Raw genomic sequence first — 26549 nt, 5'->3', positions numbered from 1 at the left:
ATTCATTTCCACGTAGTTTCATATGGTTGCAAACGACTCACCGTATACTGTGGCACTTTCAGAAAAAATGAAAAGTAAACGAAATTGACATATATGATTTTTATACGTCAATTCGTCATCCACAAAAAGAGCACATACGAAGACAAATATTTGAAAAATATATTAAAAGTGGTTTTTTTTTATTGTAGAAAAATATAAATATGTCTAAATGGTCACTTTAATAATAATTAATAATAATATAATAATATAATAATAATAATAATAAATCCCACTCTCTTTTCTCCCTCTTCTATCCACAGTAGTATTTATATTGAGATGAGAGAGAAGATTTTTTGTTTTTGAGTTTTGAGTAAAGCACTCAAATTCACCCATTCACACAGTGACTGACTCCAACAACAACAGACATTGTCTAGTTTCTTATAGTAGCAACAAATGCAATTAAAGATCTCGATCTAGATAGGTAACTTGGAATCTAAATCGATCTATTTACATTTTGCTTTTATTTATTCACCAAATTTATGTTTTAGTTGGATTTGATTTTGAAAAATGTAGATTTGGAATTTGGTGTAATTTAATTTATGGGACTTTATTAATGAGTTTGTGAAGAAAAAGATACATTTTTTATTCCTTTTTTAGTTTGTTTGAAGTTACATCTGAAAATCTATGTACATTTATGGTGTATCTTTGAAAGATTGAGAAAGTTAGTGGTACTCAACAGTTTGTTGCTTATTAACTAATTAGTAAAGAGTTTAAAGAAGGAGGGAGGGAGGGTTTGCATTTATTGGACAATGAGGTCAGATACTCAACTTGATTATGCAGTGTTCCAGTTGTCGCCGAAACGTTCACGGTGAGCATTTTGTCTGTGTTTTTTTAGGTAAAGAATACTTTTTTCTGCTGGCCCAGTTATGGTTTCTTAGGATGTGTATTTTTTTCTTTCCAGTTGTGAATTATTTGTTTGGGGAGATGGAAAAACTGAGAAGTTAGCGTCGGGGTTGCTAAAGCCGTTTGTGAGTCATTTAACAGTTGCGGAAGAGCAGGTTGCTCAAGAAGTTCAGTCGATAAAACTCGAAGTGAATAGACGACAGAAAGAGGGTACTTGGTTCACAAAAGGAACTCTTGAAAGGTTTGCCGACCTGATTTTTCAATGCTTCTTTGATAGATTAATTCCATTGTGGCATCAAATAGAAACTATACATTTGCTATCATCTATTTGATTTTAATTGCATCTTTTTATTTGCAGGTTTGTGCGGTTTGTTAGTACACCTGAGGTATTGGAGTTGGTCATTACATTTGATGTAGAGATGTCTCAACTGGAAGCAGCCAGGAGAATTTATCTTCAGGTATTAGCGCTGATTGTGTTTGATTTGTATTGGTTTTGGAACAGAAAAAAACAGTGTTACCACATCAGGATTTACTGATTCCAAACTTATATGTAATTCAGGGAGCAGGAAATCAGATTTCCAGTGCAAAAGGTAAGTTGATCATCCCACCTTGTTTTGGTCGAGTATCCTTTCTCATCATCTTGATTCTTCTGTGAAGTTTTAGCTTGTCTAGTCCTTATGCAATACACCTCTCACCAATAGTCACGTTTCATTTTTTTCACTTAACCAAAAAATAAAGCAACAGAGCTGAAAATGTGGGTTGCGATTTACTTTTTTAAAGTTTGATGGCTGTATAACATACCTTAGTGCTTGGTAGGAGAGCAAGTAGGATGGAAAAAGATGAGTTCGCTTTAGGGGTGCTGTTTTTGATGGGATGTTTTAGTTACCATGTAGATACCTGTTCATCACCTCTCTATGCTTCGTTTTACCTTGTTATCTCATAATGAAGTTTTGATTTATATATCAAGAAAGAAAAAAAGAATACCTCTTCGTTTGGAAAAAAAACACACGGTTTTCATTGTATGTTTCAGTTTTTTCTTTATTTGATGCATAATACTTACGAGTTATAATTTGTAGTTCTCGGGTTAGCTCCTGTGGTTATGTTTTTAGTTTTATTTTGTTTCTTTGTAGTAGTAGGCTTTCTCGGCCTACTTTCTTTTCACTTTTAATGAGATTTCAACTTTACCGAGCAAAAAAAAAAAAAAAAAAAAAAGAAGGGAAATATAATGGGCAATTTTACAGGATTTACATGTGTGGATTTACGTTTCGAGGCATGATTTAGTGCATATGATTTACTGTGGGATACATTGTCTGGAAGTTGGATCGTTTATTGACATACATCTAGAAATATGAGCCAAAACCCATTTATTAATGTCATTCCATTTTTAAGAACACCCATGTTTATTTGAGAAACTCGCATGTCTAACTATAGTTTTCTTCCAGACTTGCACTTTTATAGCCGTTGCACTAGTTCTATGATTTAGTACACATTAACTTAGATATACATTATTCATTAATTCAGTAAGAATTGGCATTGCAAAGGAAATTACAAAGTGGCTATCCAATCAATTTTTTATAATTTGTATTTTTGCCGACATAATGGCTATTCATATAAGTTTCCTTTTCGTCACACATGATATAGCTCCTATTCATATTATTTGATCATATCACATCTATAAATTTTTCAATTTGTATTTCGCATTTCGTATATGAAGTTCTTATTTCTTGGTGTATATAACGGGAATCTGCTAATGAAACGTATACATGTAGTTTTGAGGTCATAGTACCAACCTATATTTGCAGCCATTTTTACCTCTCCAATTTGATCCAGGTGGTGATGGAATTGGAGCTTCCACCTCAGCAGACATAACCAAGTAAGAGAGCTTTCTTTCTCACTCAACCTATCATGGCCTTGGCTACTAATTAAGAGTATAATGGTTGTTGCCAATATATGAAACTCAACTACTCAAGCCCGAGTTAGAAACTTAGAATTGTTTGTACATTTTTCCTTTCCACTTATTCCCTATTATTTGTCAACCCCTCCCCCCTCTATTTTATGTGTACTCAGGAAAGAACTTCTGAGGGCTATTGATGTGCTTACTTTGTTGCTGTTAAAAATAGATCTGACTACAGCTTGTGCCCGAGCATCATCTGCTGGTTTTAACATTGACACTATTTCAGAACTCCAATCTTTTGCAGATCGTTTTGGTGCTCATCGCTTGAAGTAAGAACTCAATAAGCTCTCAGCTTTTTTCTATATTATTGCCAAAGCTTTTTTTGTCTCTAAGCCAAAAATTTGCTGATATGGTCATATAGTAACTTAGACATCTGTGAAAGTGAATGGAGGACACATGCTTCTTCCAGCAAGTTGGCTTGCCTTTCTTTCTTTTAGCTTGTCTTTAGCATAATTGTTAAATTATACTGTGCAGCTCCGGTTAGGCAAATTTATCAAACAAAAGCGGACTAGAAAAGAAGTGTATTTCAACATATATTCTTATGCCACCTGATTAACTGACTTGAGTTACATGAATTGTTTTGTGGGATATACTCATGAATTCACGATATAAAATAAAACACAAGTGCTTGTCAATGTAATACATTCTATGCCTTCCTTTTGGTATAATATTTCTAGGGCTATTACAAACTATAGAGGAGACAGATACAGTGTTCTAGAGGGTAGCATTTCATTGATTGTGAGGTAGTGGCGGATCAACTGTCAGCAGTGGTATACCCTAATTTTTTGGAATGCCGTAAATGTACTTTGCTGCTCTTGTGGAGGGTAGACTTTTAGCTTGACATTAAGTTTGGGTTCCTTTTAATGTAATCTTGAATTGTGTGAAAATTGGTATTGTAGGCCTATGTGGTTAACTACACTTTTAGTGTTATAATTGTTTCTTTTTCTAGAACTACTGTTTTTTGTTGTTGTTTTCTTCATTTGGATAAGTCCTAGTCAATGTGATGATGTGTTTTTCGAAAGAAGGTCAATGTGATGGTGTGTTGATAAACATGTCATTGATGTAATGTTGTGCTATTTTTATATCTATTTATTTATTTTATGGTTATTGTTATTATTTATTTTTTGAAAATCATGTGTTTGTTTTAAGACGTCTTGTCGTGTTTGTTTTGACTCACTTGGTATACTAGTTACGATTAATAATTGGTTCTAACAAGTAACAACCATTGCTACCTGTAAAAACGGAAAGGTGATTTAGTAGTCATCATTGAGGATTAGATGTCAAAGAGTCATTCTGCAGATTTATGTTTTATTGTGCTGAATAGAAGACCAAACTTTCATGAAGCTAATACAAAAATTTATATTGTAGAAGTGTCTGGTCAAGACCAGTCAGTCCTGTCAATCGATGCCGAATGTCAAAGATGTCTCCAAAATTAACATGTACAAAAAATATCATTAGGGACTTTATTATTTTATATAAATTTTTTCACTTGTAATGTAGGCCTTCTCACCCTACTTTCCCTTTATAAGTGATATTTCACTTTACCGAGCGAGAAAAGAATAATAAACAAGAATAATTTAATTAATGAATTTATTATTAAATAATAAAAGAAATAAACATGTACAAATGATCTTGACCATCTTATTTTGAGTTGTGCATCCCAAATTCTTTTTTCAAACCTCTTTGATGTTATGTTGTGATCCAACGAATATTTTTCTGTAGTGCACTGTCTGTCATAATAGGTATTTTGTACTCAGACTGGCATATAGTTTTTTCAGCCACTAGTGTTATCATACTGTTGTGCGGGGAGTATAAGGTTGAAGGAATTTTGGATGATTGCTTGTAGTTCATACAATAGCAAGAAATGTCCATTGTTCTCGATAAATTTTATGAAATGTTTACTTTTTCACTCCTTGGTGATGTGGAGCAAACAGTGAATACACTTGTGGTCAACAAACTAAATCGGCAAAGATTGGAATACCCTTCCATATAATTATAGAACTGTGTTGATTTGAGACTTTGAGTTTTAAGTTTTTTTGAGGTACATAACCTTTCTGTTATCTGCAGTGAAGCTTGTGCCAAGTTCATCCATCTGAGTCAAAACAGGCCGGACTTAGTAAACCAATGGAAGGTCAGAAGACAAGACGGAGCTGTTCGGTCATCTTCTGAATCAGATATGTCCATCGATGACCCAAATGAAGAAAATTTCTCTGTCAGACCTAATGGGTTCAACCAATTCCAACCCCAACCCGAGCATCAGTATCAGCACCAGTTGCGGAGTGATCAGCAAACAAGCCAAGATCAAGATGCTGGCCAATATCAACCATCAATGCCCAAGAACCCAATTCATACGTTGCTGCAGTACATGATTCCTTGAAAGAACCAAGCAGTGAGAGGGATGAGAGACGAAAAAGTGATGGGTTCAACAAAACGAAGGATGAGGAACCGCTGCCAGAGTCAGCTCGATCAGTCAGCCGACAAAGGCTCTCAGTGTGCAGGACCGGATCAATCTGTTTGAGAACAAGCAGAAAGAACAGTCTGGGAGTAGTGGCAGCAAAGTTGTTGTTGGTAAGTCTGTGGAGCTACGGAGAATGTCTTCAGATGTGTCATCGGCTGGCCAGGCTGCGGAAAGAGCTGTTTTGAGGAGATGGAGTGGGGCCAGTGACATGAGCATGGACTTGAGTAATGAGAACTTTGCTGTGTCAACATCCTGTTCTACCATGAATTCCGTTAGCAAATCCAGTGTATACCCAAATCTGTCTGTGGATAAAAATAATAAGGTACTAAAAGACACTGCCACGTCTTCTATAAATGAATTAAGAGGTCTATTAGGTACAGTGGAGGATTCTCAATTGAAAGATCAACCTGTTTCTCATAGTGATGTTAGAGATTTGTCAGGCAAAGAAGAGGCTGTTGGGTGGAGGAGTCAGATCAGTTCTGAAACGCACTTAAGAGCTATTTCTGGCAGGTCAAACAGTGGTGGTGGGAGGGATTTAATAGATTTTGAAACAGAGTCGAGAACTTCTCTTGGAGGCTCCGAGGGTGTTGGGTCGAAAGACAAATTGGTTCCACAAACTCAACTTAATGATTTTCAAGTACGAGCAGAAGATGGTCGGTGGGATGCTCAAGTGCTTACTGACACACATACACAATCCAGAACCTCCTTGGGCAGAACCAAGAATCATAATGTGAAAGATCAAGCAGCTTCTCAGTCTCATTTTAGATCCATTCCATGTGAATCAGGACAAAAATTGAAAGCTCAAGATGTATATCAAACATTGCATAGGACATCTTCAGATGTAACAGTAAGTGGTGGAATTAAAGATCGTACTCCGAGTTTGGAAAATTTGAGGGCTCCCTTGGGCCAAGCAGAGAATGTCAGATTGAATGACCAGACTGCTTCTGAGATCCATTTGCAAGCTTCTTTAAGCAAACTAGATAATGTTGGATCAGCAGTTCAAATTACTCAGGTGCCATTGACCACTCTTTCTGGCAGGACGGAGAATACTAAGTTCAGAAACCAGCCAGCAACCCAGTCCAAGGCTTCCCGAAGTAAAGTTACGGATGTTGTAGGGAAGTCGGAAGACCCATTGGTACCTCAGAAACAGTCCAGGGACTTCATAAGAAAGTTGGAAGGTGACTCTCGAACAAAAGACCGAAGCGCCTGTCAGGCAGAAAGAGATATAGAAGTTGATGTGTTGCCTTCTCAGCCCGAATGGAGTTTTGCTGATGGAAATTTAGAGGGCGAAAAAAGAAATCTGGGGTTTTCTCAAATGAAATTTGGAGGTCTTCCAGCTACGTTCGAAGGTTCTGGTCACGAGGAAATGACATTGCAGCAGCAAAGTTCCTCTTTTGAACAGAGCAATAAGATACCTGGTAAGAGGGGCAAGACCAACTCCATCAATGTGAATGGTGATCCTTTTGTTTGTCGCGGAAAGGTTATTGCGACTGCAAAGACACCTGATTCTGTCTCAACAGCTGCTGGCGAGAAAGCTCAGAAGGCAAGGTCATCAAAAGGTAATCAGGAGCTCAATGATGAGCTGCAGATTAAGGCAAATGATTTGGAGAAGCTTTTTGCTGCACATAAGCTCCGGGTCCCTGGAGATCAGTCAGCCACTGTTAGGAGAAGCAAGCCAGCTGAAGTGCAGGTGGAGGAGGTTGCAAATGCAGTATACAGGAAACCAATGGAAGTTACTCCTGTTCAGTTTCCTGAGAAAATCTCACTGAGGGGTCAATTTGGGAGCTCTGGTAATTTAGCAGAATATGATGTTGATTTACAAATTGGGATGGTTGATAATCAGGACCGTGGTACCCCTCTGAAGCAGAATATTTATGAGGGTGACCATCTGGAGGATTCAAGAGGAAGATTTTATGATATGTATATGAAGAAGCGCAATGCAAAACTGAGGGAAGAATGGGGCTCGAATAGAGTGCAGAAGGAGGCAAAGATGAAAGCTATGCAAGATTATCTTGAAAGTAGTAGTGCTGAAATGAAGGCCAAATTTGCAGGTTCTGCGGATAAACAGGATTCAGTTCTTTATGCTTTTCGCCGTGCAGAGAAGTTGAGATCTTTCAATATCCATACAGCTAGGAAGAACAGAGAGCAGGTATCGTTCATTTTTGGTAAATCCGAATTTCAGATGTTCATGTTACTTGTTAAATGTTAGTATTTTGTCCTTGAATCATTATTTGTGACTAGCTTAGGTTTTATTGACAGCACCCTGTAGAGTTTCTACAGAGTGAGGATGAAGATCTAGTTGAAATTCCTGAAGGGACTCAGTACACGCAGGACAGATTGTTTGGTGAGACGATTCCAGGGTATGGCTCTTCCAGAAGTGCCCTGTCTAAGAAGCTCTTGGCAAATAGAACCACGTCATCCACCCCTCGAACATCAGCAACACTTCCTTCACGGTCATCTGCTAAAATTTTCAATTCCAGTTCTGAACGACGACGGACGCAACTGGAAAATCCTCTTGTGCAGTCGGTTCCTAATTTTTCTGATTTGAGGAAGGAGAACACAAAGCCTTCACCTGGAATCAGCAAGATGATAATCCGTTCACAGCCTAAGAGTTTGCGCAGTAAAAGAATCAGTGAAGAGTTGACCCTCATCAAGGAAGAGAAGCCAAGGTGGTCTCAGTCAATGCGGAAAAGTTTTGCAGGGCCTGGGGAGATAAAAGATTTGCCGTCTCTTGATTCAGAGGATATTGTGTTCGCATCATTGGAATTTGATAAAGAGCAATCAGAGCAGAGCCATTCTAACAAAGTTCTGAAAAACAGTGATTCAAAACCCTTCCTCAGGAAGGGAAATGGTATTCACCCTGGTGCTGGCGCAGGCATTGCTAAGTTGAAAGCGGCAATGGCCTCTGAGAACTTGAGAACTGAAGAAGAAACCGATGTCTTGGAAGACCAGTTCGAAGATTCGGTGGATATGATAGAAGGAGAGGAAGAAGAATCTGAAATAGGAATAGGTGACACGTTAAAGACTGTTGATGATTCCACTGATTCAGATAATGAAAAGCCTGGAGTAAGCAAGGAATCATCAAAATCAGGTGACCCTGAATCGGATAATGGAGAGATATTGAGATCACTGGGTGTAGGGGACCCTGATTCAGTTGATGAAGTTGCTGTAGTAGTGCCTTCCATGTTTCACACTTCTGTAGGGCCTGTGCAGGATTCACAAGGAGAAAGCCCTTCGTCATGGAACTCTAGAACTAAAGCGCCATCCGTTTGCTTATGCACAAGAGATGTCAGATAATGATGCTTTTGTGGACTCTCCAATGGGTAGTCCTGCATCATGGAACTCCCACTCTCTTACCCAGATGGAGGCTGATGCAGCTCGAATGAGGAAGAAGTGGGGCAGTGCTCAGAAAACTATTCTTTTGTCTAATACCTCTAATCATCAAACTCGTAAGGATGTAACAAAAGGCTTTAAGCGATTATTGAAGTTTGGGAGGAAAAATCGTGGGACGGAGGGTTTGGTGGACTGGATTTCTGCAACAACTTCCGAAGGGGATGATGATACTGAAGATGGTAGTGATGTGGCAAACCGGTCTTCAGAGGATCTAAGAAAATCTAGAATGGGTTTTCCACATGATGGCTTTAATGATGGAGAGTTGTTCAACGAACAAGGTACACTATGTTTTAGTCGTTTTAATTTACAGTTACAAATAGGTCTCCATTGGCCTATTGGGGTCAAGCTTTGGGATCGGTCAAAGGTCTTGGGTATGATTCCCACCTTCACCGAGGAAAAAGAGATTTATGAAGTAGAAATGCTAGCGAGCTACCCCTCTTTAGGGGTATCATGGTGATACCCCGCTAAAAATGAAAAAGTAAAACTGATGACCTGCTGAAAAGGATTAGGGGAAAAGAAAGGAAAATAACGTTTTTACCCTTCTTACTCCTTTTCATCTTCTTCATTTTCTTGCAGATGTAATACCGACTATTTTCTTAACAAACTTTATTGACTTTGAATGTGAAAATTCCATCACTACCTTCACTAAGAAATTGGAAAATTCCCCCATGTCCCTCATCTCTTAATCATCATTTTACTTCAACTTATTATTGGTCAAACCCATCAATTAGCAAAAATTGAAGACCGAATATAAATTCAGTGGAAATTTCTTTGGGGTGCTCACTTTTATTGGTTTCTCTAAAATTTGGGTTCTTTATTGGCCAATATAGATGAAAGAAAAATTGGCTTTCGTAAGGTTTTACAAAAAGTTCCTTCAAATGAGATTCTTTGAACTGAAAGTTTGTTCTAATTCTTTGTTCTTTGAATGTTTTATGTGATGTATTGAACTGATTTTCCCTTCTTAAATATGAGTATTTCGTCTAGACCAACAAAGTGAAACCCAAAACACTCGAATCCAATTCAATCCGATTCATTTTTTGGATGCTGCTGATCTTTGAGAAGAGAAATAAGCATAATAGTAAGAGATGGGGAAGTAGAGAGAGAAAGCTTATGGAAAATATAAAAAAGTAGAGAGCCCTAAGTTACATTGACACGGATGCAAAGTGTCTGACATGATGAAATATAAAAAAATGAAGTAAATCACATACGATATGTGTCCGGACAAGACACGTGGATACATAACTGACACGGATTTTTTAAAAAAATATGGCGTGTCCATGTAACATAGGAAAATAGTGTATTTTGGTATGTGGTTTCAATATATGAAAATTTGTCCCCAAGCAAGGTATCATCATCCGTGCTACCCCTAAAAAGGGGTAGCTCGCTAGCATTCCTCATGAAGTTGGGGAATAAAGTTATAACTATTAAAACAGAAAAAGAAAAGAAGAAATAAATAAAATTCTGCACGGTTGTTATAGGTTTATATTTCACTATAATTTCCTTAGATACAACTTCTGTTATTAATGGACATTGGGTGTGTTTAATTTGTGGGAATAGTTCCTAAGGGAAACTTCCATTTCAATAGCAAATTTTGGATTAAGCCCTTTGTTTGTGGGAACTTTTTACAACTCAATAGTTGTAATTGTGTGGGATATGTTTTTATAAGTAGGGTAGGGGGAAGTGTAAGAATTTGGGTGAGATTAGAGCTCTTGAGTGGGAAAAGTTCCCACTAAATGAAGGCTTCTTTCATTCTAGCATCTTGCTGAAGGGCAACCGTTAGTGTTCTATTTGTGAGAGCGGGAATGGCAAATCTAGTTCCGAAAACCACCACCCACAGTGCTGAACTAGGCATGCACTATAATCTAACCTCAGAACATAATAGCGTCCCATCTAGAAACCAAATGCTCAATTGGGTAAGCTCCTCCGTCATCTGTGACCAAGCGAATAGTCATGGATTTGGGTTTGTGTTGTTATTATTGCCTCCACGAGCATCTTGCTGATGGTTTCTGTTCTATTTGTGAGGTAGGAATGGAAAATGACAAGTGGGCTTAAGGGTCATATAGATGCGTGGACACCCCATCCTATTATCATCAATGATCCTTGAACAATTGTCGAGGCACACATTTTACTCGCAGAGAATAATATATAATAAGGTGCCAAAATCACACACCCCCTCATAATGAGGCTGGTCACCTCAAGCCAAAGCTCCTAGAAGAGGTTGCAAATGGAAGCAAATACCACAACATGTTACCCTGTGAAGCATGTTGCTACTAGATCCTTCAACGAATTTGCAGAAGTGCAGAACTCATTATAAGGTAGCAGTAAGCAACAACCATTCCTTTTAATAAAAAGAAGAATGGAGGAGAAGATGATTCAAATACAAATTTGGTCAAAATTTCAAAATGGTCTTATTCTCGTTCATCCTTGGTTAATTATGTTTTACTCTTATTTATTATACGGTGTAACATACTCTCTAATCTATACACACTCCTTGTTTTAATGATGTTGGCACCCTTTGCTTGCAGTTCAAGCCTTACGTAGTTCCATCCCGACACCTCCAGCAAATTTTAAACTGAGGGAGGAGCATCTGTCAGGAAGTTCATTGAAAGGTACGGTATTTTTTAATTTATTTATTTGTTTATTCATTTATTTGGGAGTAAAAGTAATTTGTGCTCATCTTCTCATAGAAAGTTACATTGAGATTAGCATCCTCAAAATCATAGTAATATAATATAGCAAGACTTTATTAGAAAATTCCATATTCCGTATTCAGTATCAAGGATTAATTAGATCTTATGATCGCAAAATGTCTCAAGTAGAAAATTAGTTTAGGTGATTTTCGATTGATTTTTTTCAATAGATTATTAAATCTTGGACCAGGTTGGTGTTAGCAAGTACTGCAATGCCGAAAAGCAATATAAGAATACAAGGCTTAAGAAAGAAAATAGAAACCGTGCTAAATTTTTGTAGTTCAAATTCCACCAGGACCCTTGAAATTTTGATTATAACCTTTTAAACTTGAGCCTAAGCTTCAACATGTTGACGCGGACACCCCAATGTCTGAAATTGAGGCCATAGTCTTAAGCCTCAACAGTTTCAAGATTATTCTTTTCAGAGCCTAACAACCTTAGTCTGAAAAGGCAGGTACGTTTTCAATAACGGAAAGAAAATGAGAGGTGTCCCGTCTTTGACTAGACAAGGTGGATTGCACGAAGCTCCTGTAGTCCTGTGCAAGTATGATTGTCATACTTTTTTTAAGTATGTAATATTTTGGTATAGCCGTATACAGGGTAGATTGCTTTGTTCAGAATCTAAAATTTCCATTTCCCTCCCAAAGACATCTTACCATCCTCTCTTTTCTACAATAAAATATACAGCTCCCAGGTCATTTTTCTCTCTCTCGTCATTTCGGAGCAAGGGAAGTGAGGCAAAGCCCAGATGATTACCTGAACAAGAAACCAGAGCAAATTCTAGCATTTCCAGTAAAATGGTATGATATCACTGACTATGACCTGTACAAGAAAAGAGAGCAAGTTTCTAGGAGCTCCAGTTTTTATGGTGGGAATATCATAGATAAATAGTGTGATTGTTTTGGAATGAGGTTGATGCCATACACCATCCAAATATCGAAAAGGCTTTATGTTTCTACATTATGTATTCTTACCTTTTCGTCATGGATTGTGAGGCCGTTCACATCTCCAATTGTTTAAAGGAAATTTTCTGCCATCTCTGTTGAAATGTGTAGTGTATGTATAGAATTTGAATTCCTCTATTAGCATAAAATTCCCTTGATTTGTGGGAATGTTCACGTAAAGTTACGTAATTTTTTTGTCCATTTATTTCTCTGGGTCATATAATCAGAAATTCAGAACCTTGTCAATTTATTAAAAATAAACTCGAATAAAGCAAAACTAATTTCTTGGCCATTTGGATAAAGAGAGTTAGCTTGTTCCTTTAAAAAAAAATCCCCCAAAATAAATAAATAATTATGTTAGCCTGTTCTTCTTCTTGTAATTCTTTGTTGGGCCCTTTAAATAGTTTTAATCATGGTTTGCAAAGAAAGCAGCAGATGCTAACTGTGTTGAAGTGTAGACTCTTGCATTTTTTCAAGATTTTTTAGAGATTGGAAACTGGAACAGCTAAATAGACCAAGTCATTATTCTACTCGAATGAAACTAGGAATTTTATGCTAAATGAGGGTAAAACAGTTATAAATAGACGCACAATACATAGAGTTGTTAAACTTTGAGCGGATAATTTATGTCAAAAATAGTGGCTATTATTTGAAAATTTTAATATATAGTAGCGTTACACGTATTTGGATGTGTATAGTAGGCTCCGTCGCTTGCAAAAAATGTAATGGAAATATGGAATAAATATATACTGAAACTCTTAAACAGAGAAGGCTAGTTTATCAACAAAAACACCAAGAAACAACTTTTCGAGTGTCCACAATGCATAATCTCATGTAACGCAACACTCCTAGTAAAATGGAGATTTATATGTAGATCGATATTGGTCTACAATTAAGTAGTGAGTATAAATTGTACCTAGAATAAGTAGATCGGTGTAGAAGTGTGAGAATTTTAAAAATATCCAGAGCATGTCATAAAAATTGATGGTAACCAAACTACCAGATGCTTCAGAATCAACCAAGACTTGCATCCCTTTTAAATTAGATTGTACCTTGAATAAGTAGATCGGCATAGTAGTGGTGCATTTGTGTCTAAATGTAAATGTACCAAATAAGTGTGAGAATTTTATAAGTATCCAGAGCAAGTCATAAAAATTGATGGTAACCAAACTACCAGATGCTTCAGAATCAACCAAAAGTCCAAGACTTGCATCCCTTTTAAGTTGAAGTGGTGCATTTGTGTGTAAATGTAACTATCTGTTTGATGTAACAAATAAGTTTGAGAATTTTTTAAATATCCATAGCAAGTCATACAAATTGATAGTAACCAAACTACCAGAGGTTTCAGACATTTGATGTTGGTGGGGTTTGAGCCCCAGACTTATGGTATCATCACCCAAAGGTTTTACCGACTTTATAGCAAAGTCGGCACCAGCAAGGCTTCAGAACTAACCAAGACTTATATCCTTTTTTAAATAAGCCTTCATTCCTTTACAAATATAAATCACCCAACGAAACGTGAAAACTTAATCAAGATTTCATAAAGTACAAATCTTATCACCAGATACACTCATGATGTCTAGTGGAGTGGGGCAAGTAAAGGAGCCTTGACGCATTCTTCACCTTCCTCTTTAGCCTGGTAGTTCTGGAAGTCTTCGTAGATGAAAATTATCCTCTTCACCAGTTCCAGCAATGCTTGAAGGAGAAATGAGGCTGCCACTGTGAGCAACAATTACTAAACTCCTTAAAGATGAGTGAACTCCATCAATCAGAATTTGTTTAAATTCTTTTTTTCGTAGATCATAGTATCCTTGATACTCAGTACTATAAACTAAGAGCTTCCCATTGTTCAAAACCTTGAAAGCTAGAGTTTTGAAAGGCACTCCTTGTAATGGCCCAAGCATTTCTTCCCTGATAACATGTTCTCTAGCCCATGAACTCGCCACCCCATACTGTTTCATAACCCATACCACAGTATGATCCTCATATACATAATTCACACAAAGACAATCTCGTAGGGAGCTCAAAGTTGTTCTTTTAGTTTTACGGTCCCGTGGAGGCTGTCCAAATGCTATGAGTTTTTCATCTCCAATATCAATTGCACCTATACAGACCTCAAATTCTGAATTCCTTAAATGTATTCGCCAGTGTAAAGCTCCGTTTACAAACACTGTTTGGGTATACCCATAACAAAAAAACCAGGGAATATCTTCTTCTTCTATGCTTCTCCATATCCCAGAGCCAACGGTGTATATCTCAATTCCAGTATGAATTCCACCTTTGTCACAGAAGTACCATGTACGGACAACCTTGTATGTTTCACTTTGCGCATCAAAAGCAAAACCAGTTGATGTAATCTGATGCTTAAATAAGAGGTCATTTCCGTGACCAGGAGCAGTTGCTTCGGGGAGTTTCAATATCTCCCCCGTCATAGGATTACAGATATAGAAAAGTTTTTGGTGGGGTAAAATAGAGACACACATAAGACCATTAGAAGAACCAGCTATTCTGATAAATTTTTTGGACTTGACACAGGTGGTACCAAGACTATTATCATGCAGCATGTAAAGCTGGCTAAACCTTAAAACACCTTCACCGCCGATGGCATGAAGCATGAAGAGACTAGGATCATCTTGGTTTATTCGAGAATGATGCAACTTAACGAAAGAAGTATCCTTGATTAAATTATACCAATCTTTACAAACTAACTTGCACTTAGAAAGGGTTTGGATGGGCAGTCTGGACAAGATATCATGCACTATTTCTCCAGGAAGGTGAAGGGGAAGGCGAATACAGTGCCTTTTCATGATTCTCATGCGTGTGCTCATACTGATGCTAATTCTCATCTCCATGGTTCCTGAAATAATAAGATTGTAAAAAAACATCCTTATTCCTACGTAGGGCAGGGATCTGGTCGGATATGACTATCCGAATCCGAATAGTTTCATAATATCCGAATCCGATCGGATAACACAAAATATTCAAAAAAAAAGCCCAAAAAATATATCCGAACCCGAACCCAAATCCCACATACCCAACCCCGACCCGAATAAGTAAACGGATATAAAAATCAACCCGAACTATTTCGGTTCAGGTCGGGTCAGATTCGAGTCAAATCCGACCCGATTCTCTACCCTATTCCTAAGTGTAGGGTTTTTATCGATATCTCATGTATGATTCCTACGATATGTATAATTACGCTATATCACATGCATAAAATAGTGTAGCGGAAACAGGAAACAGAAGATCGTACCTTGGTCACAGCTTTTAATTCAAAGTTCCAAACTTTGATCTACCGGAGAAGATGATATTCTTCGCACACTCAAAATCTTCTTCTTCTCAACTTAGCTAAAGTCAAGTTCTAACCACGAACGGGAAACAACCTTTGTTCACGAACCAAGAACCAAGAACTGACAATGGCTAGCAATGGAGGTTACCACCTATGGAATCTCCACGAAAAACTAACTTCTACTTTAGAAAATGTTGGAGGTCACCATTAAAAGGAGAGAGAGCTTTGCTTGTTTTTGGGATGATCAATATGTGAGGGGGGTGAGGTCTATTTATAGAGCTCTCCCACCTCCTCAAAATTGGATAGGATAGAGTCCCATACTTATCCAAAATCAGCTAAAGATAGAGTCCTATACTAATCTAATATAGGCTAGGATAGAGTCCTACACCCATCCCAATACCTAGTAGTTATCCTTATATCTATGGTTTATCCTTATATTGATATGCGTTTATCCCTATCAGGTCTGACCTAGTCTTATTTCCAAGACTACGAAATATAAATAGCCATCTATCGTCCCATTTTGAAACTATTTAGAATGCGGATTAACAATCCGAGACACGTGACCTTTAGTTTCCGCATTCTAAATTTTGCCTTTGCAGCCATCCTAATCGACTGTCCATTCACCAGGGGCACATCCCTTATTACCACCCTAAGTGATTATTGATGGAGGGATTTAGTAGCAGTTTAGATCAATTGGCATAAATGCCTGTGCTTATGTAATCAACTTATTGTGGAAAGTAACAATCTAGATTAATGCATGTTAATGTACTGTAGTTTAACATGTAGTCTTCTTCTCTTGATAAATTTTTTGTCAAAATGAACCCTGTCACCATATCAATGCGGTCCCACTTCAAGAGATAAAAAGAGAAAATGTAACCCTGTTGAATGTCATGACTCATTTTATTAATGGGAATTCCTACAATCAACTTGGTTGAAATTTGAAAACCCAAAATAAGAATTGTGTAGTCTGATTTGTTGCTAAACATTAGAAGTAACATTTGTTTCATCCTAAACTTCAAAGCTTATATATTAGCCTTCTCCCTTTGTTTGAATTGTATATGTCTAAAGAAAATGACAACAGGGTTACTAAGGCAATTTAAATTATTTTTATAATATTTACTTTGCCTACACATTGTGTGGGCTATTTGTCCATCATGATCCATGCCAGCATACGAACCAACATTAGTGAACCCAGACGGAGGGGTAATCCATTCTGCATTACAATCAGTTACTCGAAGCAAAATCCGCATTCATATAATAGTATAGGAATACCCTTAGCATGAAGATAGAGTAGTACGTTAACAAAGTGCTTAAATGCAACAAAGTTACCGTTTTGCTTTAATATATATTTTGGTCTGGTTAAGAGAGTCATTGAAGGTTGGTGTGGTAGAGAGACGTCTGGTAAAGAGAGTCATTGAAATCAGTTTATCACTTTATTGTGTGACAAGCTTTGATTCATTAATCAAGTGTTTTTGGTTTCTATACTCTCTTATATAAGCTTATATCTATCTGAGTCATTGCACCAGTTTCAGCGTGGTGTTTATCCTTTATAAGTTTATAGGACTTGGATTCAAAGGAGACTTGATCGTATACCATTTTTCAAGGATTTCTTAAAAAAATCCTTATGCATGCCCTTATCATCATGACCACCAGTAATTATACTATGTTGGTAATAGGTTGATTTATAATGTTAATGTCTAGAACCACCATCATGATTTTCTAGCTTGTCATGTCGCCCAACATGACCATGAGCATAGTATGGTTGATGACCAACAGCTTCAAAGAAAGGAACAGTGATTTTGATTTTTCAGAATAATCTACAAGATTCTAAAGATGTGTAAGCGGGGTTTGAGCAGAATCTGAGGTCTGTTCTTCCGATGGAGTGAGGGAAGTAAGGCATTGGCTTGACATTGGAGAACACCTCATCAGCATGATCAAGTCTTGAGCATCCCCTAAAGATGATATCGAAAAACTACAGTGGTAACGAAACGTAGAAGTTTAGAAAATTCCATCAAGGAACGAGCCCAAACGCCCAAATTCAGTAAGTTTCAAATTGAAGAAACGGCATTAGATGAAATAAAGGTTTTGGAATATACAATTGGTATAATTTCTGTGCGGATCGATCACTCAATTTCCACCAGAAACGAAAACCATAAATCATGCTGTGCTGCAAAAATTTAACCACAGCACAGCAGAAAGATTAAGGCCAGAATACCATACCAAAACTGGCTTGACAGATGACCACCTGGATTGTAAGCAGGTTCTCTTTGTGCCTGCAGGGCCGGTGTAAGATGCACAGGATCGCTATACGAAAGGTTACTAGAACTGTTCGGCAAATGACCATCTGGGTTGTACACAAGTTCTTTTGGTACTTGCAGGGCCGGTGTAAAATGCACAGGGTTGCCATACGGAAGGTTACCAGAAAAATTTGGTAGAAGACCATCTGGGTTGTATGCAGGTTCTCTTGGTACCTGCAGAGCAGGTCTAAGAAACCCAGGGGTGCCATATGGAAGGGTACCATGTATGTTTGGCAGATGACCATCTGGGTTGTATGCAAGTTCTCTTGGTACCTGCAGAGCAGGTCTAAGAAACCCAGGGGTGCCATATGGAAGGGTACCATGCATGTTTGGTAGAAGACCATCTGGGTTGTATGCAAGACCCCTTGATACCTGTAGAGCAAGTGGAGAACTCACACGGTTGTCATGCAAAAGGGTATAAGGAATATTTACAGAAAACCCAGGATCTCTACTGTTTAGTCTTGGGTAGGGACAAAACATTCCATGTCTCTCATTGGGCCTGCCCCAGGAATCTACCCTTCTATATTTTGGGTTCAAGCCACTAGTACCTCCAGGACCATGTTTCCAACCAGTATTTGGATCTATACCACCACCATAATTCTTATAGACAACTCCTCCATTGTTTGTATACAAGGCAGTAGTACCTCCTGGATCAGGACTCCAACCACTACTTGGATATATCTCACCACAATGCCCATAGAGTCCGCCATAGGAATCAACTCCTACATTGTTCATATGCAAGCCAGCGGTTCCTCCGCAATAAGGTCTCCAACCTCCACTAGGATCTACCACACCATAATTACCACGGAAATTGGTGCTTGGCCCTGAATGGTACTGTCCACCACTTGGATATGCTGATCCCATGACCTACAATATTAAAAAAAACATTACAATTGAACTTCTAAGCAGGTTCTCTTTGTGCTTGCAGGGCCGGTGTAAGATGCACAGGGTCGCCATATGGAAGGTTACCAGAACTGTTCGGCAAATGACCATCTGGGTTGAACGCAAGTTCTTTTGGTACTTGCAGGGCCGGTGTAAAATGGACAGGGTCGCCATACGGAAAGTTACCAGAAAAATTTGACAGATGACCATCTGGGTTGTATGCAGGTTCTCTTGGTACCTGCAGAGCATGTCTAAGAAGCCCAGGGGTGCCATATGGAATGGTACTATGCATGTTTGGTAGAAGACCATCTGGGTTATATGCAGGACCTCTTGGTACCTGCAGAACATGTCTAATTAAGAAACCCAGGGGTGCCATATGGAAGGGTACCATGCATGTTTGGTAGAAGACCATCTGAGTTTGTATGCATGACCTTTTGATACCTGTAGAGCAGATATAAAAAACCCAGGGGTGCCATATGGAAGGGTACCATGCATGTTTGGTAGAAGACAATCTGGGTTATATGCAGGACCTCTTGATACTTGTAGAACAAGTGGAGAACTCACACAGTTGCCATGCAAAAGGGTACCAAGAATATTTACAGAAAACCCAGGATTTCTGCTGTTTAGTCTTGGGTAGGGACCAAGCATTCCATGTCTCTCATTTGGCCTGCCCCAGGAATCTACCCTTCTATATTTTGGGTTCAAGCCACTAGTACCTCCAGGACCACGTTTCCAACCAGTACTTGGATCTACACCACCACCATAATTCTTATAGACAACTCCTCCATTGTTTGTATACAAGGCAGTGGTACCTCCTGGATCAGGACTCCAACCACTACTTGGATATATCCCACCACAATGCCCATAGAGTCCGCCATAGGAATCAACTCCCACATTGTTCATATGCAAGCCAGCGGTTCCTCCGCAATAAGATCTCCAACCTCCACTAGGATCTACCACACCATAATTACCACGAAAATTGGTGCTTGGCCCTGAATGGTACTGTCCACCACTTGGATATGCTGATCCCATGACCTACAATGTTAAAAAATACATTACAATTGAACTTCTAAGTAGGTTCTCTTTGTGCCTGCAGGGCCGATGTAAGATGCACAGGGTTGCCATACGGAAGGTTACCAGAACTGTTCGGCAAATGATCATCTGGGTTGTACGCAAGTTCTTTTGGTATCTGCAGGGCTGGTATAAAATGCACAGGGTTGCCATACGGAAGGTTACCAGAAAATTTTGGCAGATGACCATTTGGGTTGTATGCAGGTTCTCTTGGTACCTGCAGAGCAGGTCTAAGAAACCCAGGGGTGCCATATGGAAGGGTACCATGCATGTTTGGTAGAAGACCATTTGGGTTGTATGCAGGTTCTCTTGGTACCTGCAGAGCAGGTCTAAGAAACCCAGGGGTGCCATATGGAAGGGTACCATGCATGTTTGGTAGAAGACCATCTGGGTTGATATCTGTAGAGCAAGTGGAGAACTCACACGGTTGCCATGGAAAAGGGTACCAGGAATATTTACAGAAAACCCAGGATCTCTGCTGTTTAGTCTTGGGTAGAGACCAAGCATTCCATGTCTCTCATTGGGCCTGCCCCAGGAATCTACTCTTCTATATTTTGGGTTCAAGCCACTAGTACCTCCAGGACTACGTTTCCAACCAGTACTTGGATCTACATCAGCACCATAATTCTTATAGACAACTCCTCCATTGTTTGTATATAAGCCAGTGGTACCTCCTGGATCAGGACTCCAACCACTATTTGGATATATCCCACCACAATGCCCATAGAGTCAGCCATATGAATCAACTCCTACATTGTTCATATGCAAGCCAGCGGTTTTTCCGCAATAAGGTCTCTAACCTCCACTAGGATCTACCACACCATAATTACCACGGAAATTGGTGCTTGGCCCTGAATGATACTGTCCACCCCCTGGATATGCTGATCCCATGGCGTAAAATGTTAAAAAAACATTACAATTGAACTTCGCTCCATTCCTTTTTTCAGTAAATTACAACACCCAACAAGAGCACACAAGTGTCACAAGATGACAAATTTTCAAAAACACACATCTACAAAACATCTACACATCTACAAAACATTAATTCAAAGTTTTCCCGCATTGTCTCAAAATATTGACTACATGATAACATGGCTTCAAACTATAGTCACCGAGAACACACATTCAAACTTTAACTTAAGTAAAACTATGGTCAAAATATCATGGCTTGAAACAATATTGTATGGAAAGCATACGAGTCATTCAGCTAACCTTAACAGTCATTGAGATAAAGAAATCTGAATTTTAGATAGCGGTTTCAATTAATGGTGATCTATCAAATTCCACTGCGTTTTTGCACTACTCGAAGAAATTAAACAGCATTGTTTAAAATACAGATCTATTACAACCAAAGACTATTAAACTCAATGTTTATGGGCACTACAAATTCTACAAATGGAGCGAGTATAAGAAGCAAACAACACACCTAGTTCATACAAATCACACTATCATAGTGGTAAAAGACATGATAATTTACACTGAAAAATATAATATGAACTCAAAAAAGACTTACATATCCTGGTTTGAAATAATCATATGCTCCTTGCGGGGCAGATAAAGAACTCTGCTGCACTCCAACTTTGACTGCATCATGAGGGCCAAAATAACATCAAGAAAAACATATTTCTGACAGGTTCTACTTTCCAGTTCTGAGCTACCAACTCTTGTGGATTCTGTACACTTTGAATCACTTGCTTACTATTTCCTTCAAACAGAACAGAAGATTCCCCTAAGTTTCTAGCTAGCTTTGCTGCAACTTCCAGCGCCACCATCTCGGCCTCCTCAGCACTACCAGCATCAAACCTCCTAGTAGCTGCTCCCACCAAGTTGCCATCCCCATCCCAAGCCAAAGCACCTGCAGCTGCAGCCCTTGTTTCCCTGGAGAAAGCAGCATCAATTCTTAAGACAATAGTGTTTACTTCAATCAATGGGAAAATAGACTTATACACATCTGGGTTTAAATTAATATTAGCTGAGTTAGAGAAGTTCACTCCCTGATCTTCACTAAAGGCTTGGAGACATCTATCCCTTTTTGCATAGGCCCATCTCAGAAGACCATCTCTGTTAGGAGCTTTGCCTTCAAATATAGCTCTGTTCATTGAATAGATGTTCTGTCCATCCGAAGAATAACATTGAATAGATGTTCATTGTCCAACACGTTGTTATTGGAGCAACGCATTGTCAAAAACTATTGTACATATTCCAGAACTAGCGCCCGCATTATATTGCACATTACAAGGAATAGTTAAGAGTTAAGACTGAAAGAAATGTAAGACGAGACATATAAATGTCCAAAACAGAAGACAAGTAGTAAGCTCCGTCGTGCATAAAAAAAATCTGGGATTAGAACATAATACTGAAATTAGAAGGCTTGTTTATCAAAACAACTTTTCCAAGAGTAACAACGTAACACTCCTAGTAAAAAAAGGAGATTGATACTGGTTTACCTCTTTCCACTACTTGAATGCGCTTAAGACTCTTTGGTTGTATGTGTAAAGAAGGGAGAGGATCCAAGATGGAGAGCTAGAGCACGCGCGTAACTCTCTAGCTTGCATGAATCTTGAAAGTGTTTCTCGCACGTGCCCTGCTTCTCCAGCATGGGTCATCCGCTCCCTGTTCTCTTCTCTGGTAAAACCCAACGAACTCCACCACTCGTTGCAGACATGGCTCAAGATAGCTAGCTCATGTTATATAGGAGATAGGTAATTGAGGAATGAGGATACCATAGCGTGCACTTATTTATATGAGATCTTGTATATATAGTTTAATAAGAACTTTGTTGTACATTCCTTTACCAAACGTCTTTTTGGCAATATAGTTTTATTTAATTACAAGTATTGTTGGTGTCCAACACAGTTGTTAGAACTTTAGAGAAGAAAACTTCTTATGCTGGGCAGTGCACTCTACTACCTGCTGTACTGTCAAGTGATCGACTTTCTCTACTATACTTACGAACGATTCAATTTGATTGTCCTTGAGATATAAGGAAGGAAACAATGCAAAAGACATTATTTATCAGGTCACTGCCATCTCAATTTAGAGCCTGACCATAAGTGAAAGACAGATGATCAACAACAAATATATTTCATAAATAGAATAGTACATGGACGGGTAAAGTAAGCAAAGAAGGATATCATTTGAACAAGTGATTGTTGAAGTTTGGTTGCCAAAGATGAATGACAAAGGTAGTTTACCAGCTAATCATCTTAAAGGCCAATGTAGCAGACCATCTAACACATCAGTAGGATTAAAGAGTGTATAAAATGTTGTTTACCAGCTTAATTTTACCTTCTTGTCTTGAGACTATATAGTTGTAACGAATTAAGCAGACAAACTCTTTTGGGTGTTTTTGCATAACATTTTTAATACTTTCGTTTTAGCTTTTATGGGCTCGTAGCGGGTTCCAACTTCCAAGCCATTTAACTCCACATAATTTGATTAAATAGTGTATACTAATAGGCCCAAACTTAGTTAAAATGAAAAGACTAACTCCACCCATAGCTGTAAATTCGTTGAAGGCAAAAGTTCGATACGGCAATTATTTGCCTAAGATTCGAAATTTTCAATAATAATATTTTTAAATATTCGGTCCAATAAAACGCTAACGGTAAAAATACGATATACGTGTTTTAAACAGGTATAATACGAATGCATTCCTTTAAAATTCGGCTATATATTTTACATTTAAAACTTTGATATATAAATACATAACGTTTTTATTTTTATTTTTACAATTTTATTCATGAAAAAATAATACAAATGTCAAATTTTTGGTTCTACTTATTATTACTAACACATTTATTTTTGGTTCCAACTAAGGCCCGACCAGTTTATCCGGATATTATAATTCAACAATTATAAGCCCGGCCCAACCAATTCGCAAATTAAACCGTATCATTCAAAAATTCACAGACTTATTCGTTTTATTCACCAAACTTTATAATTCACGAATAATTCGCGAATTAAACGAGAATTACTAGCTATGACTCCACCTAATGCCTAAACCATCGGAATTCCAGCAAAAAAACAATTTTCTACACTGACCCCAAGTATCCAACACCAAATGTATCATTGCGTCAGGATTTAACTCCACCTACATCCGTCCAAGAGCAGAAGACACACAAGGTGGCGTGAACTTGTACTGGAACTCGAGGTGTGGTTTACAGCTTTACGCAATCTGAGCTCGTACAAATACTCCTGAAGGACCATGTACCGTTAACAGAAGTAAGGAGGCTCATTATTAAATGTTTTCAACACTGAGGAAAGTTTTGAGAATTTTATATTCCCGAGTTCATCTGGTAGGAGAGTCATACAACACATTTTGGTATGTGAAGATGTGATGACAATTTCCAAAGTTTCGGTAAAGTCATGTAATATTTCAATAATTTTGAACAATGGTTTTAACACATTGAGTACCATCAATTAAGAACTTCAGAGACTTCTTGATGTACTGGATCCTTATCCACATGAGTTGCTTGCAAGTGAATACGTCTAAAATACATCTTATCTATCACTGGCTCTTTATATTTCGTGACAAATAAAGCCCATCATCCAACCTTACGCATGTTGATAAGTTTTCTGCGGGGGGCTGAGACTTTCCTCCCAGTTCAGTGAGAAAGTCATTCATTCATGGCTCTTTCAATTGCTTCCACAGCTGTAGCCAACCTTCCTCTAAGGTTAGTAGTGTACTAGTTTTCAATTTAGTATTCAGAAGTACGTATTGTTTTGCTCCTAGGAACTTTTAATTAATAGGATAATCCAATGACTTGTCTAGACGTTATCACTATTATTACTAGCTTATCCATGTAAACTACATACTATATCATATTCATATCCTTGTTAGTAAGCCTAAAACAGTGCAACTTCTGTGATACATTGTTTTTTGTGTAAAGCAGAGAAAGTAGACAGCATGTCGGTAGAGCCTGCATTAGAGTGTGCGCTAGATTAAGAAGAACAAATGTCCAAGCAACTAAAGGAGTGTCCAGTGTATGTGTACCCCTTCCTCCAGATAGACCATTGTGGTTTCCTGGTAGCTCACCCCCTGAGTGGCTTGATGGCAGGTACATTTAATCTAGTACATTTACTAACTCAAGTTTTTGCACTATACAAATTCTCTTGGAATAGATTTTTCATGGTTAAACTTGTGTAAACTTACAATTGATTGTCAATTCATCTTTTATTCTACTTAATCGTTATGAATTTAATCTGTAGTTTGCCTGGTGATTTCGGGTTTGACCCTCTTGGATTAGGTACGCTTCTTGCATATCACTAATTGGTCCTCATTCAATGTGCAAATGAAATCTTATTAATGCATAATGCTATTTGTTTCTAAAAAGCCCACTAATATTTGTAGGGTCTGATCCGGAGCAACTCCGATGGTTTGCGCAAGCTGAGCTAGTACATGGACGATGGGCAATGTTGGCTGTTGCTGGAATCCTAATCCCTGAATGGCTTGAGAGTCTTGGGTTCATAGAAAAATTTTCATGGTATGAAGCTGGAACTCTAGAATATTATACAGACACAACCACATTGTTTGTGGTCCAATTAATTTTGATGGGTTGGGCTGAGGGTAGACGATGGGCTGATTTAGTCAGCCCAGGCTGTGTTGACATTGAGCTGAAGCTCCCAAATAAGAAGAACCCGACACCCGATGTTGGGTACCCAGGTGGGTTCTGGTTTGATCCAATGATGTGGGGGAGAGGATCACCTGAGCCAGTGATGGTTTTGAGGACCAAGGAGATTAAAAATGGTCGTCTTGCTATGCTAGCTTTTATGGGCTTCTGGTTCCAAGCTATATACACAGGCGAACGTCCAATTGAGAACTTGATGGCTCACATTGCTGACCCTGGGCACTGCAACATTTTCTCGGTAATGTTTGCCATATTTTATTATTCCATCCCATTTGTTATTTCGAGAGAAACACAATATGACACAGATGTGTTCACTTGAGTTGCATGTATATAATAACGCTGACACTAAATTTTTTTGTTTGCTCATGTATGAAGGCTTTCACATCTCACTAGAGATATTGGGCTTACCACTAAGACAATCTGCTCAAGGCATTTCATGATGGCGAGAGACACAAATAGAAGACGATTTAAAGCCCAGCATAAAAGGGTGTGTTGACTAAGATTTTATTGCAATTGTGTAATTGTTCAAGTTTAAGAAGACCGAGTTCTCGTTTTGAAAAACATGAAAAAACCGTTCCTACTACAGTATGTTGTTTTTGTATTTAAGCAAAATATATAGTATATTGATTGTTAATTACGAGTTTAACGTGTTGGTGCTCAATACAAGCCTTCAGGTTACATTTATGAATTCAACCATCGCACTTACAGACATAGCACCATTTGAAAATTGGAAACAAAATCAGATAGCACAAACATACTATGCACATTTTCAGAGGCTACAAAATATGATCCCGCTGCAACTGCCTCCCCAACAGATGTATCCCAAACAACTATAGCAAACTCAGTTGTTTCTCTTAACGTCCGCACACTTTTTGACAAAAAATTTAAACCAGCTGGACAAAATTGAAGTAACAAGAATATTCAATTCACACAAATATATTACCAACGTACATAACAACGACGATTTCTTACTACTTTCAACCGATCCTAGTAACATTTAGCCAGACATCGATGAATCAACCTCATTGAATCTAAAAACTCCCTGAACGCTTTTATCCT

The 26549-nt window shown here is 38.2% G+C and overlaps 3 protein-coding genes across 3 annotated transcripts; 2 read left to right on the top strand and 1 right to left on the bottom strand.

Annotated features, from left to right (window-relative positions):
- Positions 1 to 307: 307 nt before the first annotated feature.
- Positions 308 to 12501, top strand: LOC147506987 (uncharacterized). The gene is given in 13 exon segments (XM_086599718.1): positions 308 to 847; positions 941 to 1123; positions 1241 to 1340; positions 1442 to 1472; positions 2713 to 2755; positions 2950 to 3105; positions 4904 to 5163; positions 5166 to 5300; positions 5303 to 7443; positions 7554 to 8549; positions 8551 to 8965; positions 11213 to 11296; positions 12065 to 12501. Coding segments are annotated over 13 exon segments (4668 nt in total). The 5' UTR covers positions 308 to 788; the 3' UTR covers positions 12130 to 12501.
- A 1032-nt stretch (positions 12502 to 13533) lies between these two features.
- LOC147506986 (F-box protein At3g07870-like) lies at positions 13534 to 15235 on the bottom strand. Its single transcript, XM_086599008.1, has one exon. It carries the CDS (start codon positions 15204 to 15206, stop codon positions 13953 to 13955), a length of 1254 nt encoding a protein of 417 aa, XP_086455134.1. The 5' UTR covers positions 15207 to 15235; the 3' UTR covers positions 13534 to 13952.
- A 9139-nt stretch (positions 15236 to 24374) lies between these two features.
- On the top strand, positions 24375 to 26124 carry LHCA6 (PSI type II chlorophyll a/b-binding protein (Lhca2*1)). The gene is made up of 5 exons (XM_086599717.1): positions 24375 to 24536; positions 24756 to 24920; positions 25072 to 25109; positions 25214 to 25728; positions 25866 to 26124. The coding sequence occupies exons 1-5, from the start codon at positions 24490 to 24492 to the stop codon at positions 25881 to 25883; spliced, it is 783 nt and encodes a 260-aa protein (XP_086455843.1). The 5' UTR covers positions 24375 to 24489; the 3' UTR covers positions 25884 to 26124.
- The last annotated feature ends 425 nt before the right edge of the window (positions 26125 to 26549 follow it).

This window comes from Coptis chinensis, chromosome 3, assembly GCF_015680905.1.
Source record: "Coptis chinensis isolate HL-2020 chromosome 3, ASM1568090v1, whole genome shotgun sequence".
Classification (NCBI taxonomy): domain Eukaryota; kingdom Viridiplantae; phylum Streptophyta; class Magnoliopsida; order Ranunculales; family Ranunculaceae; genus Coptis; species Coptis chinensis.
The sequence above is the reverse complement of the archived record's forward strand: the minus strand, read 5'-3'. Positions and strand labels throughout refer to the sequence as shown.

Bases quoted from the DNA above. Each gene is read 5' to 3' on its own strand.
- LOC147506986 (XM_086599008.1), bottom strand. From the start codon at position 15,206: ATGTTTTTTTACAATCTTATTATTTCAGGAACCATGGAGATGAGAATT.
- LHCA6 (XM_086599717.1), top strand. From the start codon at position 24,490: ATGGCTCTTTCAATTGCTTCCACAGCTGTAGCCAACCTTCCTCTAAG. The intron at 24,921-25,071 runs GTACATTTAATC...TTTAATCTGTAG, and splicing joins CCTGAGTGGCTTGATGGCAG to TTTGCCTGGTGATTTCGGGT. The intron at 25,110-25,213 runs GTACGCTTCTTG...TAATATTTGTAG, and splicing joins GTTTGACCCTCTTGGATTAG to GGTCTGATCCGGAGCAACTC.